At 33.4% G+C, this 18,749-nt stretch overlaps 1 protein-coding gene across 6 annotated transcripts in view; it reads right to left on the bottom strand.

The window, feature by feature from the left end:
* Positions 1–18,749, bottom strand: part of btsz (bitesize) — a 373,400-nt gene that overhangs the window by 52,620 nt on the left and 302,031 nt on the right. For all 6 annotated transcript variants that reach the window (XM_073958504.1, XM_073958505.1, XM_073958509.1 and 3 more), the window contains one exon: positions 13,449–13,563. In XM_073958504.1, coding sequence (XP_073814605.1) covers positions 13,449–13,563 — 115 coding nt within the window. The remainder of the gene's footprint in view (positions 1–13,448; positions 13,564–18,749) is intronic.

Genomic DNA, 18,749 nt, shown 5'->3' with positions numbered 1-18,749 from the left:
TAAAATAATATACAAAATTAAATGTAAAATTTATGTGAATCATTAACCTTATTTCTACAGCTTATAAACTGCAATGGGATTATAAAAATATTCAGTTTAAAAATATTTTTGGGTACCTTTTCACATTCGAAAAGGGTATTGAAATGAGAAATACAGTTTCATTAAAATAGAACTTTTACTAATTAAATAATTTCAGCGGGTATTAACAAAAAGTTATTTTATCGTATATGCCTCTTCGATTATGATTGATTAGCAGCATTGAGAATGTGCTATTTTCGTACATATGTAATAACCAATAACAATACCCAGCAAAAAATCACATTACTTAATTAAAACCCTAATAATCATTTTTGGTCATTTTTGGTTTTCACTTACAAACTTACATACTAACCTATTATTTTGGCAAGACCACGGGGCACTGAATAATTAGTTATTCTATCCACTAGAATTTAGCAAATAAGTTAAAAACATATCACTCATTTACTCAAAGAGTGGCATAACTCAAAAAATCGTTTTTTTGAGTTGACAATTTCTATTTTTTGTACGACTTCTACTTTATCTTGTATCAAATTTGGGATTATAAAAATATTCAGTTTAAAAATATTTTTGGGTATCTTTTCACATTCGAAAAGGGTATTGAAATGAGAAATACTGTTTCATTAAAATAGAACTTTTACTAATTAAATAATTTCAGCGGGTATTAACAAAAAGTTATTTTATCGTATATGCCTCTTCGATTATGATTGATTAGCAGCATTGAGAATGTGCTATTTTCGTACATATTTAATAACCAATAACAATACCCAGCAAAAAATCACATTACTTAATTAAAACCCTAATAATCATTTTTGGTCATTTTTGGTTTTCACTTACAAACTTACATACTAACCCATTATTTTGGCAAGACCGCGGCGCACTGAATAATTAGTTATTCTATCCACTAGAATTTAGCAAATAAGTTAAAAACATATCATTTACTCAAAGAGTGGCATAACTCAAAAAATCGTTTTTTTGAGTTGACAGTTTCTATTTTTTGTACGACTTCTACTTTATCTTGTATCAAATTTTCATGTTGATATCTCTAAAACTCAACGATTTACAGCTTATTTTCTAGGTCTTTGGCATAAATCATCAAAAAAATTTTTTTTTTCAGTTTGTGAAACACTAAAACACTTCAAATCATGCTTGATCTTGCAGTGAAATGTAGCACTGAAATCTGGCTAGCTCTTTACAAGAGATGGTTCAAGTAGTTATTTCATTTTTTAAACCCTCAGCATTTATGCTGAGGGCAAAATGTGCCTCATCGAAATAATGGTTTTAGACCCCAAGTATGTTTGGACGAAATCCGTTTCAGACAATTTGGAGTTGATTTAGCCCTGTCCGTCCGCCTGTCTGTTGTGCTGGCTGGCTGAAGCGCACGATAACTCTCGAACGTATTAACCGATCCGGTCCAAAATTTGGCGTTCGTAATATTTTGTCCAAACTTAGTTTAAGTTCGAAGATGGGTTATATCGGTCCACTCCTTCCGGTACCTCCCCCACAAAAGTTCAAAAATGTTCGGAAAATTTGTGCGCACGATAACTCTTGATGGGAACATCCGATTTGGTCCATACATTGCAAATAGTGAAATTTCTACCAGACTTAGATGAAGTTCCAATACGGACTTAAACGGTCCACTTCTTCGGGTACCTCCCACACAAAAGTTCGGAAAAGTTCAGTTTAGGACCTGCTCTCGAATCGATTTGATTTTTGTTGTAACAACTTGTATTCACCGCCCCACATACGACGGTACAAGTTTCATTTGGAGCAAGTCCATACCTCCTGAGCTAATAGCTTGAAAGTTGAAAAAAACCCCTATGACACTGTGTGTAGTGGTTGGAGCGCAAGATAACACTTGAACGGATCTGCCGATTCGGTCCAAAATTTTGCCTTCGTAATATTTTGTCCAAACTTAGTATAAGTTCGAAGATAAGCCATGTCGGTCCACTCCTTCAGGTACCTCCCCCCACAAATGTTCGGAAAAATTGTGCGCACGATAACTCTAAAAGGAAGTGACCGATTTGGTCCATACTTTACACATCCTAATATATCTACCATATGCATATCAGGTTTGAATATGGACTATATTTGTCCACTCCTTCGGGTACCTCCCGCACAAAATTTCGGATAAGTTGACTTTAAGACCTGCTCTCGAATCACTTTGACTTTTGTTGAAGCAACTTGCATTCGCTGCCTCATTTACGACTATAAATTTTTTTCAAGGCAAGTCCATACTTCTGGAGAATACAGTCCAAAAGGTGTCCAAACATAGTTTCAGTTCCAATATTTAAAAAAATTTCACTAAATTGGTATACACCAATTCCACCAATTCGGTCCAAACGTTCGATCTCCTAATATTTTGTCCAAATTTAGTTTAACTTCTAAAATGGTCGCTATCGATCTTCTCCTTATGGTACATCCCAAACAAAATTTCAACAATAGTGCCGATCCGTCCGTAGATGGAAGTTTCAATTCACATAAGCTGAGGGTATATCTCTGTCGGCAAAGCCGACTGATACTTTTTTACTTGTTATGTAATAATATTTTTAAATTGGGAAGCCAATTTTCAACGCGTTTTTCTCGAAACTGGATTTATAAGGATGTGTCACTCTTTGAGTAAATGAGCGATAGTTATATTTTTAGAACAGATGAGGTCAGTTTATTTCAATTTCAACACACTTCACATTTGATTTTGCTCTCTGCTAGATTTGAACATGAACATTTGAACTTGATTTGTGCCGCAAATTTTGTGGGTGATGTAGGAGATGAAAGATGCCAAGCAACGGCCCTAACTGATTTTAACATGGCAAAGCCCATGACTTATCTTGGTCCCTCCTTCATTTGAAGTGGACACAGATCTCCGCGTGGTGTCATCTGAGGAGCTGCCTTTAACACCCGTTAGAGGTAGTGAGGGAGCTAACAAGTGTCACGTGTTCACCCATAAGAACGTTTAAAACTTAGGTTGGGCTAGTAACCCATCCCTCCAAATAGCATTATACTATGAAAAAAAAAAAAAAAAAAAAAAAAGAAAGAAAGAAAGAAAGAAAGAAAGAAAGAAAGAAAGAAAGAAAAGAAAAAGAAAAACAAATCCCTCTAAAGTTGGCGTCCTGCGCCTGGAATGTTCGCACTCGTTTTAGAGAACGTGCAGTTTACGAATTGGTAGATTGAAAAATACAAGACCAGTATTATGGCCAGGAAATACGATGGACAATAACACCTAAAGGTGACGCACCAAGGAACCCATTGTATGACCGTGTCGTGTGTCGTGCTGCTACCGAAGAGAAAAATGCGGCATATAGGGCTACTCTGTAATCAGTAGAAATGCACGAGAAAGTTATCGGGAGAAAAGAAGAAAGGTCTTTTCAACAGGAAAAATAGAGAAATGGAAAAGCGGGAGTTAAAAAAAATAGAGATGTACAGGTAATTGATACAGTATGGAAATAACATTTTGCCAAACTGTTGGTATCCAATACTAGCGAAGACGACGAAGATACCACAACACAGATCCAATCTCAGAAGATGGTATTGAATGTATACCGCACGGCCAAGTTGAGGTAAATACAGCCATAAACCGGGGTCTATATCAAAACGTTGACGTATACTGACAAAAGACTGGGAGAAAGTCCCCATAGAAGACTAAATGACATTTTTCATCCATTTCGTTTGGATATTGAGGTCACAACTTTCAAAATAAGGAAAATCCGAATGTACCCTTCCATGGGGGCCATATGAAAATTTCAACCTATATTGATAATTTTCTTGTGAAATGTTTTATACCTCAAAATGTCATCCATTTCGGTTTGATAATGTCGGAGAGGGCAACATCTACTCAAAATTGTCTAAAAAAGGTTTGCGTAGATTAGGTGTTTCGCCCACAATGCGCCGTTTGGACTCATTCAGAGTATTTCAGCTATGAAAAACTTCTCCGTAAAGTGGTGTCGTAAGACACGCCGTTCGGACCAGCCGATAAAATCTATGGTACCTAATTTTTATTGAGCCAATATGAATCGACGTGTATTTATTAATATGAGAGAAATCTCCTTTATCCCTTTGGGGATGTTGTGGGAACATATAAAAGTGTATTGCAAAAACGCCTTCATAATTTCTATAAGTGTATTTGTATTGCCATATTGTACACTAAAATTAACCTGTTGAAATTCTGAATAATATCCCCTTACTGTTTAACTGTTTGGGAAATGAAAAACCATTTCAGATTTCACCAGAAACACGTTCAGAGTCATAAATTTTGAAAAATTAAAAAAAAAACGTGCAAACCTTTTAATGCCTTTACATGTCATAAAGGACTTACAAGAGTCGGTCGTCGGTGCACAAAGGGGAATCTCTGAATTTACAACAAATATTTGTTTTTCATGATGTGGTCGTTGTTGTTGGCATTGTTTACACATTTGTTCAACCTGCGTATATGGTTGGAATAGCCTGTGGTAAATGGCTCAAATGTTGGAAATTTTATGTCCATGCCATCCATAAAGGTTTCACAATTCACACACTAAGTGTGTGTGTGTATTCTTGTACAACAACAATATCATTGGTCCTTAAAATGTTCATCATGTTTGAAATGAAAAGGAAATAAATATATAATATTAGGTATCGCTTGCATTTTTAATGACAATGATATTCGAGATTATTTTTATGGCGATTGAAAATTTAAAATTTTATGGCCACAAATGATTTCTGTTTGCATAGAGAACAAATCAGTATTGAAGTTAAGTTTGTATAACTTACATAGATATGAAAATATAGTATTACAAAGTTGATGAATTAAATTTTGTTCCTGCTTGAAACTTGATTTCATATATCCTATTATATCAAATATGTATGTACATACATATGTCAATATCACAATAATCTCTTATGAAATATTGTAAAATTGAATGAATATTCCCATGTCATCTTCAATCAGCCAAATGTCCAAATATGCTTTGGGCTATGAGTTTTGTGGTTACAACAGTGATTTTTGAGTGTTCAACAAATATTTGCTCAATTTATAGTTTGTCGACAAAAGTAAGTATCAAATGTTTATTTGTGTTAGGATTGAATTCTATGTCCTTGTTGTTGTGTTTGGCACATTTTTCTTCTTTTGAATGACAAATTGAATATTACTTTTCTACATATAACCATGTGAGATACTGCTTAGAACAAGGGAATGGAAAGTCCTGACAAAACATTCAACATCTTTTAAGGAATTGTTCTATTTGTGATTTGTGTGAGTGGGGTTTGTAATGTGAGATATTTTTTTTTTGTGGTATGTAACATGCAAGTCAAATAGAAATTTTGAACTTTGCACAGTTCGTAATGAATCTCTTTGGGTAATTGTTTCGTAATGGCATAACACACATTTGAAATATACATACATATGTACATTAGGGCTATAACCAAAAAAATACCACCACATAGCCGTGTAGAGCATGGAAAACTATTATGAAACACGGTGTCAATTTTTCTCTATCGCGAAAAAAGTTTCCGCACCGAATGCATTGAAGTTCAGTAATGCATTTTTTAATTTTAGCTGTTATGACAACATATTTGCTTTTAATTAAATTTTTTATTTTTTTGTAATCTAATTTAAAATCATTATCAAAGCGTTCTGGACCAATTTGTTCTCAAATCGCGCCATTTCGGACCATATTAGGATTTTTTGACACTATTGCAATTTTTGGTTTTTCTTTATAAATTCGTGAATTTTATGTTTATATTTTTTTAACCTATCGGACAAGAGAATATGGGGTCATTTGCAACGAATTCGCGAAAGTTACAGGCTGTTTTTGTTGACTTTGCTTGTGAGAATCGTATTTGTTTTCTACAAGAATACAACACCAGTACCATGTGGGGAATTTTGTCCTAATAATGAAAACGCGTTTCTAAGATCGATTCGGTGAAAAAAGTTTCAGCTTCGACCGCAATTACTAAAACCCTTTTGATATTTTTTCTACTTATAATTTTAAATTTGTTTTGTTTGAATAAATATTTATAGAAAAAAATTCAATTCTCACAGGCAAAGTCAACAAAAACAGCCTGTAACTTTCGCGAATTAGTTGCAAATGACTCCATATTCTCTTGTCCGATAGGTTAAAAAAATATAAACATAAAATTCGCGAGTTTATAAAGAAAAACCAAAAATTGCAATAGTGTCAAAAAATCCTAATATGGTCCGAAATGGCGCGATTTTAGAACAAATTGGTCCAGAACGCTTTGATAATGATTTTAAATTAGATTACAAAAAAATAAAAATTTTAATGAAAAGCATATATGTTGTTATGACAGATAAAATTAAAAAATGCATTACAGAACTTCAATGCATTTGGTGCGGAAACTTTTTTCGCGGTAGAGAAAAATTGACACCGTATTTCATAATAGTTTTTCATGCTCTACACGGCTATGTGGTGGTATTTTTGATATTTGCAAAAAAGTGCAAAAAGTTATATCCCTAATGTACATATGTATGTACATATTTATGCATACTAATATTTTTTTGGAATGTGAGACATTTAATGAATGTAAGTGCAGAAGTTCTTTGTCAAATAATGCATATGGAGGGAGATGAGTAAATATTCAACATTTCATAAAAACTGTTATTTTGTGGACATTAATGATTTGTTGATCGTTTTAGTTTCTCTGGATATCAGTTTTTACTACACTAACTACACTTTACTACACTATTCAGCACTACATAGTTTATTTTCTCTTAAAGAAAAAGTTTTTGCAAACAATTTAAAAGCTGGCAATAAAATAAATTCTTACAAGTTCTGACACAGATCCATAATTACCCAGCAAAATGTTCGATGCCATTCAATCATGGGTGCAAGTGATCTGGCATGTCATATTTTTAGCGTCTTCATCGATGAATTTTATATGAGCGTGGACCCCAAAAGATGCTATTCATTTTTGGATCCAAAGCATGTCATTTCCACCAATGCTTTGGCATGTCATTTTCACCAACCCTTTGCAATGACATTATCATTACGACGAGAGTTTTAACAACGTTGGTTGTGATTTCGAGTCTCCGACAACATCAAGCCTATTGTAAATTATTAATCTTATATATTTAGAAAAATGTGTATAGATAAAAACACAAAATTCATCTCTATTGGATCGATGGAATGGGTTCAAATGCTGATGAAAAGATTGGATCTTTCACGTCTTCCTTTGCATGGGTTCAAATGCTGATAAAAAGATCGGATCTTTCACGAATTCGTTTGAGCCAATGCAAAAGATGCCATGAAATCATCATCATCCTTTAAATTTTGCTGGGTAGTATCATAGTATTTCAAAAAGAAGTCATCCATTTGGGCATTTGTAAGGAGGTAGTAGAAAAAAAACTCCAATCTAACACTTATTAATTCAATTTTGATTCCTAACGTGTATAAACCAAGAACAATTTTATCCCAATTTCTTCATTTTTTCCGCCTAAAAATATGCTATCTAATTTAACTTTCTGGTATAAAAACGCCCAACTACAATGGTAAATAAAACCAGCATATGCAAATAAACCCAGCTATCTCTAAGAAAGCGCCCATGGGCTCTTATCCTGCCAGCATTTGGAAATGAGTTTCTCACTCCCTCGCCTAAGACGTCACTCCGGAGACACGCCAAGGAAGATCGTTGGTGAATTACACAAACAATTTCTATAGCATTATTATGATTACCAAGTCAGGCAACAAAACTACATCACATTTTTAAAATGACAAAATTAATGTAGGCGGAAATTCTAAAGAATAAATTCGCTAAAAGAGCGTAGTTAAAAAGATAAAAATATAAATAAAAAAATGAAAAAAATACTTTTTTTAATTCCAAGAACTTTCGCGGAAATGATCTCCAAGAAATGTCCCTGGATTGACTTCCAAGACGTCAAACCGACTTCCGCGATATAGCGCCGACTGAATTCATCGCCATGGGCGACACGCCTAAGCCACTTCCGCGATCGTTTTTGCTTGCAGTATAGTAAACGTTTCTTTCTCCACACACACACACTATTCGACTAATTAAAAAAGCATGTATTCACACAATGACACCCCTAAGGTTTTTTATCCCCAAAGAAGACTTAATATAAAATTTCAGCCACTTTGGTAAGATGGTTGAAAACGCCAAACCACCAAAACTCCGGAGGAACCGTTCTATGGGGGTTATATGATGACAAATTGAGGCCACAACATTCAAAATACTGACAATGGGGAGGTACCGTTCTATGGGGACTATATGAACACGTGGACTCATATCCTAGGATATATAAACTTCTATATCAAATTACAAAGACAGACGGACGAACATACGGAAATGGCACTTATGTTTTACCGAAAAATAAATAAATTAGTAACATTTTTTTCAAAAATGGTATAGCGATATGGAAAGCCCTCAAAAAGTATAACTACGTGATACCAATAACTCAAAATTTGCATAAGTCGACTTATGTTGTTTTGTTTGAAAACCACATATATACCCTCGTAGGCTAAAGTCTAAGGGTGTAATTGCACCCTCCATATTATGGTGAAATGTATGTATAACAAGTAAAAAAATATCAGTCTGTTTGCCGACAAAGAAATGCCCTCAGCATGTGTGAATTGAATTAAAAATAGGTTACACAACCAAAATCCTTTTCAAAAATATAATTATTTATCACGATGCTCTTGAATCAAATTTAAATGGAAGGTGCTTACACCTGGGCAGTTTTTGCGAATTCTGAAACTACAATGTTCATAGATGAGAAAAATCATAAAACTAAAAAAATCTCCGGAGCGCTTTTTAAATAAATCGCGATTCAAGTTGACATTTTTAGGGGTTGTTTAGGTTTTCACGATTTTGCTTAGAAAACGCAAGCCCTATCAAAATGAGACTGAAGAAAATAATATAGCTATGAAAATTCTCTACAAGATTGGCCTTTACGGTATTATCGTAGGTTTTACTATTTTTGAGATATTGAAGTTCAAATTGGGACAATGCACTGACTGTATCGCCCCCTTATAAAACAATGTCATGAAGGGTGCGCCTTAACTAACTTTTAATGAAAACCGCTTGCACAGGGGAAGTTTTTGTGAATTCTGGAACAGCAATGTTCATAGATGAGAAAAATTCAAAAACAAGCTGTAGGGATTTTTAAATAAATCGCCATCAAAATTCACATTTTTAGGTGTTTTTTAGGTTTTCACGATTTTGCTTGGAAACAGCAAGTCCAATCGAAATGGAGCTAAAGAAAACGTTGTAGCTGTGAAAATTCTCTACAGGATTGACGTTTATGATTTGTTCTCAGGCTGTACCATTTTTGAGATAAAGAAGCTCAGTTTACATTTTTAGGTTTTTTTGTTAGGGTTTCGCGATTTTGCTTGAATACGGCAAGTCTTATCGGCATGGGACCTGAGAAAATCTTATAGCTGTGAAAATTCTCTACAAGACTGGCTTATGTAATTTTTCCTAGGTTGTACCACTTTTTAGATATATAAGTTAAAGTTGGGAAATTTCAGTCATAACACTGTTTTATAAGGAGACGATACAGAATTGAATTGAATTTGAATTGTCCCAATTTCAACTTCTATACATCAAAATTTTTAAAACCTACGAAAATATCATTAAGGTCAATCTTGTAGAGAATTTTGATAGCTACAACATTTTCATTATTCTCATTGTGATAGGACTTGCGGTTTCCAAGCACAATCGCGAAAACCTAAACAACCCCTAAAAATGTCAACTTGAATCGCGATTTATTTAAAAAGCGCTCCGGCGATTTTTTTTGTTTTTTGATTTTTCTCATCTATGAACATTGTAGTTTCAGCAAAAACTTCCCAGGTGTAAGCACCTTCCATTTAAATTTGATTCAAGAGCACCGTGTTATGTATCTTGTTTTCAGAATTCTTTGACCTTTTTAGACGTAGAAACTTGCCAACAAAAATATGTATTTTGTTTAAAACACAAAAGTGATGCGTAGCTTTGGGTCCATTATATCAGTAAACATTGACTTACTCACGAAAAACATAATATTTACGTAAACAGGACCACAAGAAGAACCTTCGGTAAAAATTTCCCAAGGGATACTCGAATTAAGGTCTTCCATTAAATAAACTTTTATGAAGTTTGCATCAAATCTCTTGCTACGATTAAGAGATATCGCGCGTACCATTTTAGCGAATATTTCTGATCTTTTGTGGGGAAGGTACCAGAAGAAGTGTTCCGATAAACACCATCTTCGAACTTTATCTTAGATTCACGGAAATATTACGATATTCAACGTTTGGGACAACGCAGCATTCGGTTCGAAAGTTGTGGTACGCACCAGTCGTGCGCGCTACACATGGTGGCCGTTTGCGGGTTTAAAAGCTTTCCTTTTTTCAAGAAGTATGGACTTGCCTCTAAAAAACTTAAAGCGTCGTAATTGGGAATCCAAGTACAACTTGTTGCAAAATATTCAAAAGCAGGTCTTAAACTGCACTTTTTCCAATTTTGTGTGGGAGGAGTGGAGAGATATAGTTCATACTCTAATCAGTGATGGGATTCACTTCCGACAAAAATCGGTAAAATAAAAAAAAAACAAATTGCATTTGAAATAGAAAAAGTTTGATGACAGAGAAGTTACTCCACAGCCGATATGTCTGATGAGCTCGACTCCAACTAGAAAATAATTAAAATTAATATTAAAATAATCTTCGCCCTAATAGGCAAAATTTTCAAATAAAATACTTATTATTTCGGTAAAACCCGAAACTTGTCGCTAAGTTAGCAACCAAAATAAAGTTGTCGCTAAGTCCTACCGATAGTAAGAGTGTTGCCAACTTTCATAATTTTGCGTTTTAATTTGACAGACTTTTGTCGGTAACCAAAAATGCATTTCAGAATCCCACTACTGATCTATGTCTGGTAGAAATATTACGATGTGCAATGTACAGAATCGGTAACTCCCTTTGAGAGTTATGGCGCGCACTAAAATTTTTAACTTTTGATCGGAAAATGTAGCTAAACTTTCTATACAATAATTTCATCATCATTCACTAAAGTTGTTGGTGTTACAAAAAAGTGGTCTACAAATTATGACCCCAATTATACTTTCTAACTATTCCTGCTCTATGCAGGGAATTTATCGTGACCAATAACTCGAAAGCGGAGAATCTAAGCCATTCACTTCCAAAATTCTAAAGGTCTATAAAAAGTATTTTCCTCTCAGCTTACATTAGGAATGTCACAACTATTTACCCGAAATCAAGACTAGTCTATCGAGAACCTTCAATTCGTCCTGTATTACATGCCTAGGCAAAAGCAAAGTTTACCTAAAGAAAGAAAGAAATATTTAGGGATGTCACGTAGAAACTGCAACTTATGAGTGAACAAAGCAAAAACCAAATCATGTTTATCGTTTGTTTTTGTTCACGTACCGTGTACGTGAGGGAGAAAATCAGATGCAAAGACATCTCAGTGGGATCGCTGAGTATACTGTCATTGCAAAAAAGCGCATCCCTGGTTTAAAGCAACCACGGCGACATAGTCCCAGACATATGCATATCCTTTGAAGTGGTGTTCTATCAGTAGAAATGCTTCGAAGGTGTTTTCTATGTATAGAAGATTCTTTGACGAAGTAGTTTTTCCATCCATATATTTAGAGGCCTTCTATGTAAAGGTTTCTTTTATCTTCTAGTTTTAAATGTCTTCATTCTATAGAAAACCTTTCGAGGTGGTTCCGCAAAATACGATTTGAATTATCTGTCTATTTATCGTTTTCCGTTTTCAATTGCTTTTTCCAAATAGTAATTTTAAGCATTTTAGTCTCTTTGGTCTCTGTAAGTAAGATTGTGCTAAACACCTTTCACAGGTAAATATTTACTAAGTCGTTTAAATAATTTGTGAAATTCCAATTACTCAAGTAAAAGGATAGCAACAACCAGGTATCAGCTTCAGATAACATTTTCACATTAGCTGAATAATGAATAAAGTGTTCACACACAAATATCAAAAGAAAACATTAATTTATTACTTTGTTGTACAGGTAAATTATTCATTAACCTCAAAGATGCGCACCCACACATACACAGGCACTGTTAATAAGATCGAATGAGATTACGAACCGTACACAAAGTACCTAACCATGTAAATCCTTTAATCTTGTAACTCAGATTTTGTTGTTTTATAATGCAAATTTACTTCTTCCTTCCTTCTTTCATGCTTCTCCCAAGTAGTGTTCTTGATACGAATCTTAAAATCTGAAAGTAGTCACAGTGAAGGATTTCTAAGAAATTGCCTTTTCTGGTATCGGCAGTGTTCACTTAAGCTTCTGTTGTTGTTTACTAATTCATTAACTTTTCGCATGTAACTTGGGTGCATGTATGTTAGCTGAGAAATTTGGAAATCGACATTTACACCGAGTATTGTAGACAAGAATAATGCTAATTAATTAACCACATTATATCAGTCAATTATATTAAATGGTCCTTCTTAAAAAGTGTGGCGAAAGTTTGGAGCTGTAGCATTTCAAATGATGCGTCAACCACATAAAGGAGGTTTTGGGTAATTGCATCAGTTTGTTACATAAATTAAATATTGCAAGAGATTGTGTTGCCGTTAGCATTTAACTTTTGCAAACAATTAACCAGTCATGTCAATGTGAGACAAATGTATTATTTTCAGAAAGTTAATGGCAAAAATTTGTTAAGAAATATTAAAAAGAAATATGACGAAGTACCACAGTAGGGTTAGTGTTAATCCTAAAAGTATGCAACATTTACTGACCGAAATGTATCATTACAAATACTATTCATATGTATCGTCACCATAAATGCCCGAAGACGTAACCCACAAAAGCAAAATTTTACAGGAGAAGCAAAAAACGTTATAAAATTAAAAACTGTTTTATGGAATATTAATCTTATGAAGGCGAGTATATGGAATATTATCGATCATATACGAAGGGGAATAAGTAGTGAAGCCAAAACCGCTGAAGGGCTTAGTTTTGAGATCCTCCATTACAACAAAATCTGCAATATTATCCCATTTTCCGAAATTCCATTTCTTGAATATGATCGTTGTTTTTGAACGTAGAAGCTTGAAATTTTGCCAGAGCATGTATTTTAGCTTTATGTATCAGATTACGTCAAAAAACGAATTTCGATTTTCATGTCGGTTACGTCTTCGGGCATTTATGGTGACGGTATGTAGGTTTTACAATTACATATTACTTTATTAATTTCAATGAATATACTTTTTACGTTTAATACAAGTAATAAAATGTTATTTACAGTATTACTTTAATGTCCCTTCCCATTTATAAACCATCACCTATTATTAATATGTTAATTCAAATTTAAGAAAATTTTAAACACGGAAACAGAAATAATATAAAGTCAAAATAAAATTCACAGATCAAGGTTAGTATTGCCCCCGACATGAAATACACTTTAACTAATGTTTAACAAACTCACCTTCTTCAGCTGCTTTCTTTTCCTGGCGTCGTTGAAGTACCACCTTCTTGAAAATTACTGCCGCTGCTTCGACAGCATTTTGAATTTCCTGTTCGCCTAAAGTGGTTGTATGGGTCTGAAATGAAATAGTGAAATAAAGTAGTAAATAAATGAAAATAAAAGTTGGTTTTCAGTTGGTTGATTTCTAAATATGTAAATAAATATCAAATCGTATGAAAATATATTGTAAAAACCAAAATTCCTTTGCAATTCTATTTGAAAAAAATGGAAAAAAAAATTTTGCGAGCACATTTTTGGTATAGGGGTTAGGGAACAAATTCTAGTTTAAAATGTTATAGCGGTTTTTATACTCAAAAAAGAAAAAAAAATATTTAAAAATTTCTTATTTGTTGTTATGAGAAAATTTATGCATAAATCGTTAACAGCATTCCTTATCTATTCGTAGATTTTTAAATATGTACTAAATTTATTTTTATTTTCGCGAAAAAACAACAAATAATAAAAAGTCTTTAATCAAATCCAAATTATCCTGTCCCAGAGTCCCTACAAACCTCTAAAAATAAATTAAAAATATCTACAAAATCTTGACAATGCGTAGAAAAATATGAAACCATATTTATAGAGATTGGGTACATAAATAGCAACAACAAAAGAGCAAAACTTATTGTTGGAAACTATTGTTGCAAATATATTTTTTGGTTTGATTCGAAAAACTAGAAAAAAAAATATTTGGGAGTTTTTCAACTATTTCGCTGAAATCCCATACAATAATTAGTTTGAACTGCTAAAACATCTTCAAGAAATATGGTTTACTATCGCGAAAGCTTAGTTGCTTACTGTGATAACTTATAAGAATAGAAAATTAAGAGTAATATTGAAATTACAATCATTCAAAAAATGTGAAAATTAAAAAGCCTATTAATTGCGAAATAGTTAAAATCAGCTGATGCGCATCCGTTTTTGGATACAGCGAATCACTCGCTTTCAATATTTATACATATTTCGATGTTTCATTCAGCGGCCAAAGAGTGCCGTCAGTTGCATCGCAGGATGCAAAAAACCTTAAAGTGGGTAAAAGTCGCGCAATGTGCATACGATTTTGATGCGCATTCGGTTTCATTAGCGCCCATCAAAAATACGTCAATATACATCTATTTCAAGTAGATTCTTTAACAACCGCGGATGTGCCTCCACATTCTATTGTGCGTAAAATTTCCACATTACTCGCGTATCTCTGTTATTTATGACACGTGTTTTCACAAATATTATAATCGCGTATAAAAGATTTCATTTATGTAAAAATTGTTAAAGAAAATCGCGGTTTAGTACGCGGATTTGTCAAAATATATTTTTGCTGATTTTTCTATTTTCAAGGTATCTATATCCGCGGTTTTAGTGGATGGATTCGTCGCGGAAAAAAAAACTAAATTCAAGCGGAGTTCAAAGGAAATTAAATGACACTTGTAAATTTTACGCGCAAAACATAGGTTTTTTAAGAAAATTCACGCATCAAATTTTGACCTTTATACTCCAATTACTAGGATACTGTGAGGAGCACACTGAGATATACATTATTATTATGAGTATGGAATATTATCGTGTTGCGCGTCCGGATTATTAAAAAAAAATCCAAAAACCCCGAAATTCCGGCTTCAAAATGTCAGCATCAATTTTAGGTGGATGCAGTGGATATATCAATGTTTCCCATGGAATATTCCGTGATTCTTTCTTTTGGCATAGTTCTATAAAATGTAAGGTTATTCCAGAAATCGGAAGGGAGCATAAAAAAACTTGTTGGCTTCAACCCATTTTGACCCATTTTTCTACATTGATTCCAACACAGCTTCCCCAAAATTAATTTTAATGGTCGACATTATGGGATCCCTCCTAAAACACTTCATTTTAAAATATGTCAGTTATACTATATAGAATATGTTAACAGTTCGCGAGTTCTGAAAGGGTGAAACTCGGATTCATCGATTGTAAAACATTTTTGGTTTTTGCCTGATATGGAAACAATATCTAAATCTGAACCCACTTCAATATAATTTCTAGTACGAATTTAGTGACATTTTTCAAATATCATCAAAAGTGGGCATACATAGCGAGGTTGGTAAACCAAATACCAAAAAAATTCCACAAATTGGAAATTTATTTGATCACTTTTGGTAACCCAATAGAGATCAATTTAAAGCTCAGAATGTCTTCTTTAATATTGTCACTTTTGTTGAAATACGCCCAACCATTACATTTCAAGCAAACTTTTTGCGATATGTCCGTTGTTTGACTACCTACGCCAACCTACTTTGCACCATTATAAGGCTTTGCTTTTGGAAAGTTCCCAACCAAAGGTGATATTCGCCATTACAATTCAAATTCCAAAAATTAAAAATTGGGTTAGATTAGCGACTGATATATCCGTAAAGATGATATTCCCGTCTTTCATTGGCAGGCTTTGCTTTTGGAATACACCAACTAGAAGAAGAGATATTCGTATAAGAATAAAACGTTGAATTTTTCTATAAATAAGTTTTTTTACCCATTCCGACCACTGAATAGTACTGGACCATAACTAAAACCAATAGGCTTCTTGCTCTATGGGACTCCCATTAACCATTAAAAGCGTGACTACAAGGTTTAGATGGACAGACGGAGGGATTCCCAGCTCGTCGGGACATTCATTTTGGTATATATTTCTGTGTTTTCAAAAAAACAACATAAGTCGTCTTATGTAAATTTTGAGTTATTAATGCCACATAGTTGTACTTTTTGAGAGCTTTTCTTGTCACTTTTCCTTTTTTGAAAAAAAAAAATGTTCCGTTACTGTTATATTTTTTGGCAAACCTACGTAAGTGGGCCTTTCTACAAAATAATTTTCATAATAAAATTATTATGTGGACACAAGCAGCAATAAATCCCAAACACTTTCATAAAAAGACGCAAGACGACTTAGGTCATTTTGGATAAAAATAAACTATTTATTGATTCTCTTTCAAGTGAAAACGATGTAAAACTAAATTTGTTCTTTTGCATGCTATTTTACATAACTTTTCTGTTTTTATGTAGTTTACTTCCTAACACAAGTCTCGTTGCGTAATTTTTATGAAAAAAGAGATCCATGGCCCAAAATAGGGAGAACATGCTGATCATCCATTGAATTACTAAAGTTCATACTTGTGATGTAATCGCAGTACAACAAAATGAATAAATAAAAACAAATTCATCAAATTCTAAAAGTGTATTATATATGTGTCTATAATGAATAATTTACTATTTCTAAATAACATTGATATGAAGAATATTTTGATTTTGTTTTAGTTTATTTTCGTCTTCGATCATTATTTGACAATCGCCTACAAAAACTGATAACATTTTTAATATACAAATTTTTAATTATTTTTTTTTATCAAATGTTTTTTTATTTCTATGAAGATTGGGTAATACTTTGTAAAATAAATTTCACCGAAAAACAACACAAGTGTATATAAAAAATTGAAAATGCTTTTGTTCCCAATGTTTGTTTCTGGGATGCTCTATGAATATGTAACAAAAAACCAAAACAAAATCATCTACAAACAGCAAATATTACAAAATAATACTGATTTCGCTCTACTGAAAATTTTGATTTTTAGACTTATGTCGTTTTCCAAGAAAACCACAGATTTGTTCGATTTTTTACAAACTTTTGGGCTAAAACCAACTTATAATTCTCCCTCCCTATGTATTGGTGTAGGTTATAGTAAATCCAATTATATTTTGTCTTACGTAATGAGAAAGTAAAGGAGATTACAGTAAAAGTTATATGATAGCTTGACACCTCTTTCTTTATATTTGACCACAAACCACAACCTTCTTGATTCTGCAGGTCTTCTTTGATCATATTTACAATTTGAATATATTTTTTTCGAATACGTCTAAGAGAAGCAGAAATATACACTTTTAAAATAAAAATTTCATAAATTGAAATTGCTAAGCGTCTTTGGCTTTCGTAATATTTTGTCCAATCTTAGTTTAAGTTCGAATATGAACTATCCACTCCTTCGGGCACCTTTCTCACAAAAATTCTAAACTTTTCGCTAAAGTGGTGCGCAATTAGCGGCCGATTTGGTCCATACTTTGCACATCGTAATATTTCTTCCAGACATAGATAAAGTTCGAATATGGACTATTTCGCATATTTTAGAAAAGTGCAGTTACTAACTTGCTTTGACAACTTGTAATTACAGTACCCATGATGGCGGTACATTTTTTTCAGGTATCAGTCCATGCTTCCAGAGAAAATGGTCCCAAAGCTGTAAAAACCCTACGACCACCTTGTATAGTGGCTGGTGCGCACGACAACTTTTGAAGTGAATATTGTGTTGGTCCAAACTTTGCTTTCGTAATATTTCAGTGAATCTTAGATATAGTTCGATAATGGACATCGGTCCACTCATTCGCGTGCCTCTCGCTCTAAAGTGCAAAAATTTCGCCGCATTGCAGCTTATAGTCTAAAGAGGGTATATACACTTTGATACGATAAAAATCTGCCTCATCGAAATAATAATTTAGATCGCCTATATGTTTAGACAAAATCAGTTTCACACAATTCGGAGTCGATTTAGCACTGTCCGTATATCTGTTTTTCTGGCGGATGCGCACGATACCTTCGAACTGAGTAAGCGATTGGGTACACATTTTTTTACATCCTAATATCTTCACCAACCATGCCAAAGCTGTCCATATAGGTCTACTCCTTCTGGCACCTCCCTACAAAAGTTAAAAACAAGTAAGAACGACGTTAAGCTCGGACGAGCCGAACTGTTTATACCCTCCATCACGAGTTGTATTGAATTAAATGAAAAAAAAAAAAATAGTTTCCCATCAATTACGAATGGGAATGTGCTAACTGAAGAATATCACTTTCTTTTAAACAAGGTTTAATTCCCATTTTAAACCCGAAATATTATGTTACGTTACTTCCTGATTTCTGTAAATTGAGTATATAACATAATATGAACCTATATTGTAGGGTAGGGAGGTTTGTAGGGAGGTTTTCAACTCATTTGGTGTATACCAAATACAGCCACTTCAGTTTAAAAATATTAAAAAAAAAACTTCATATCGGGCGGAATCGTTTACCTTACCTAATCTAAGAACACGCTGTTCGAAATTACAGCAACATCGGTAGGGAGGAACCGTTATATGTGGACGTACATATGCCTACAATTTTGTGGATAAGTGTTTAACCATTAGCAACCCTAAATGCAAATTAGTGGTATTTTCATCGGAAAATATAGCTAAAGTTAACAAAGTAGCTAA

The sequence above is a fragment of the Musca autumnalis genome, unplaced genomic scaffold (assembly GCF_047663935.1).
Source record: "Musca autumnalis isolate F117 unplaced genomic scaffold, ASM4766393v1 scaffold_1, whole genome shotgun sequence".
Classification (NCBI taxonomy): domain Eukaryota; kingdom Metazoa; phylum Arthropoda; class Insecta; order Diptera; family Muscidae; genus Musca; species Musca autumnalis.
The sequence above is the reverse complement of the archived record's forward strand: the minus strand, read 5'-3'. Positions and strand labels throughout refer to the sequence as shown.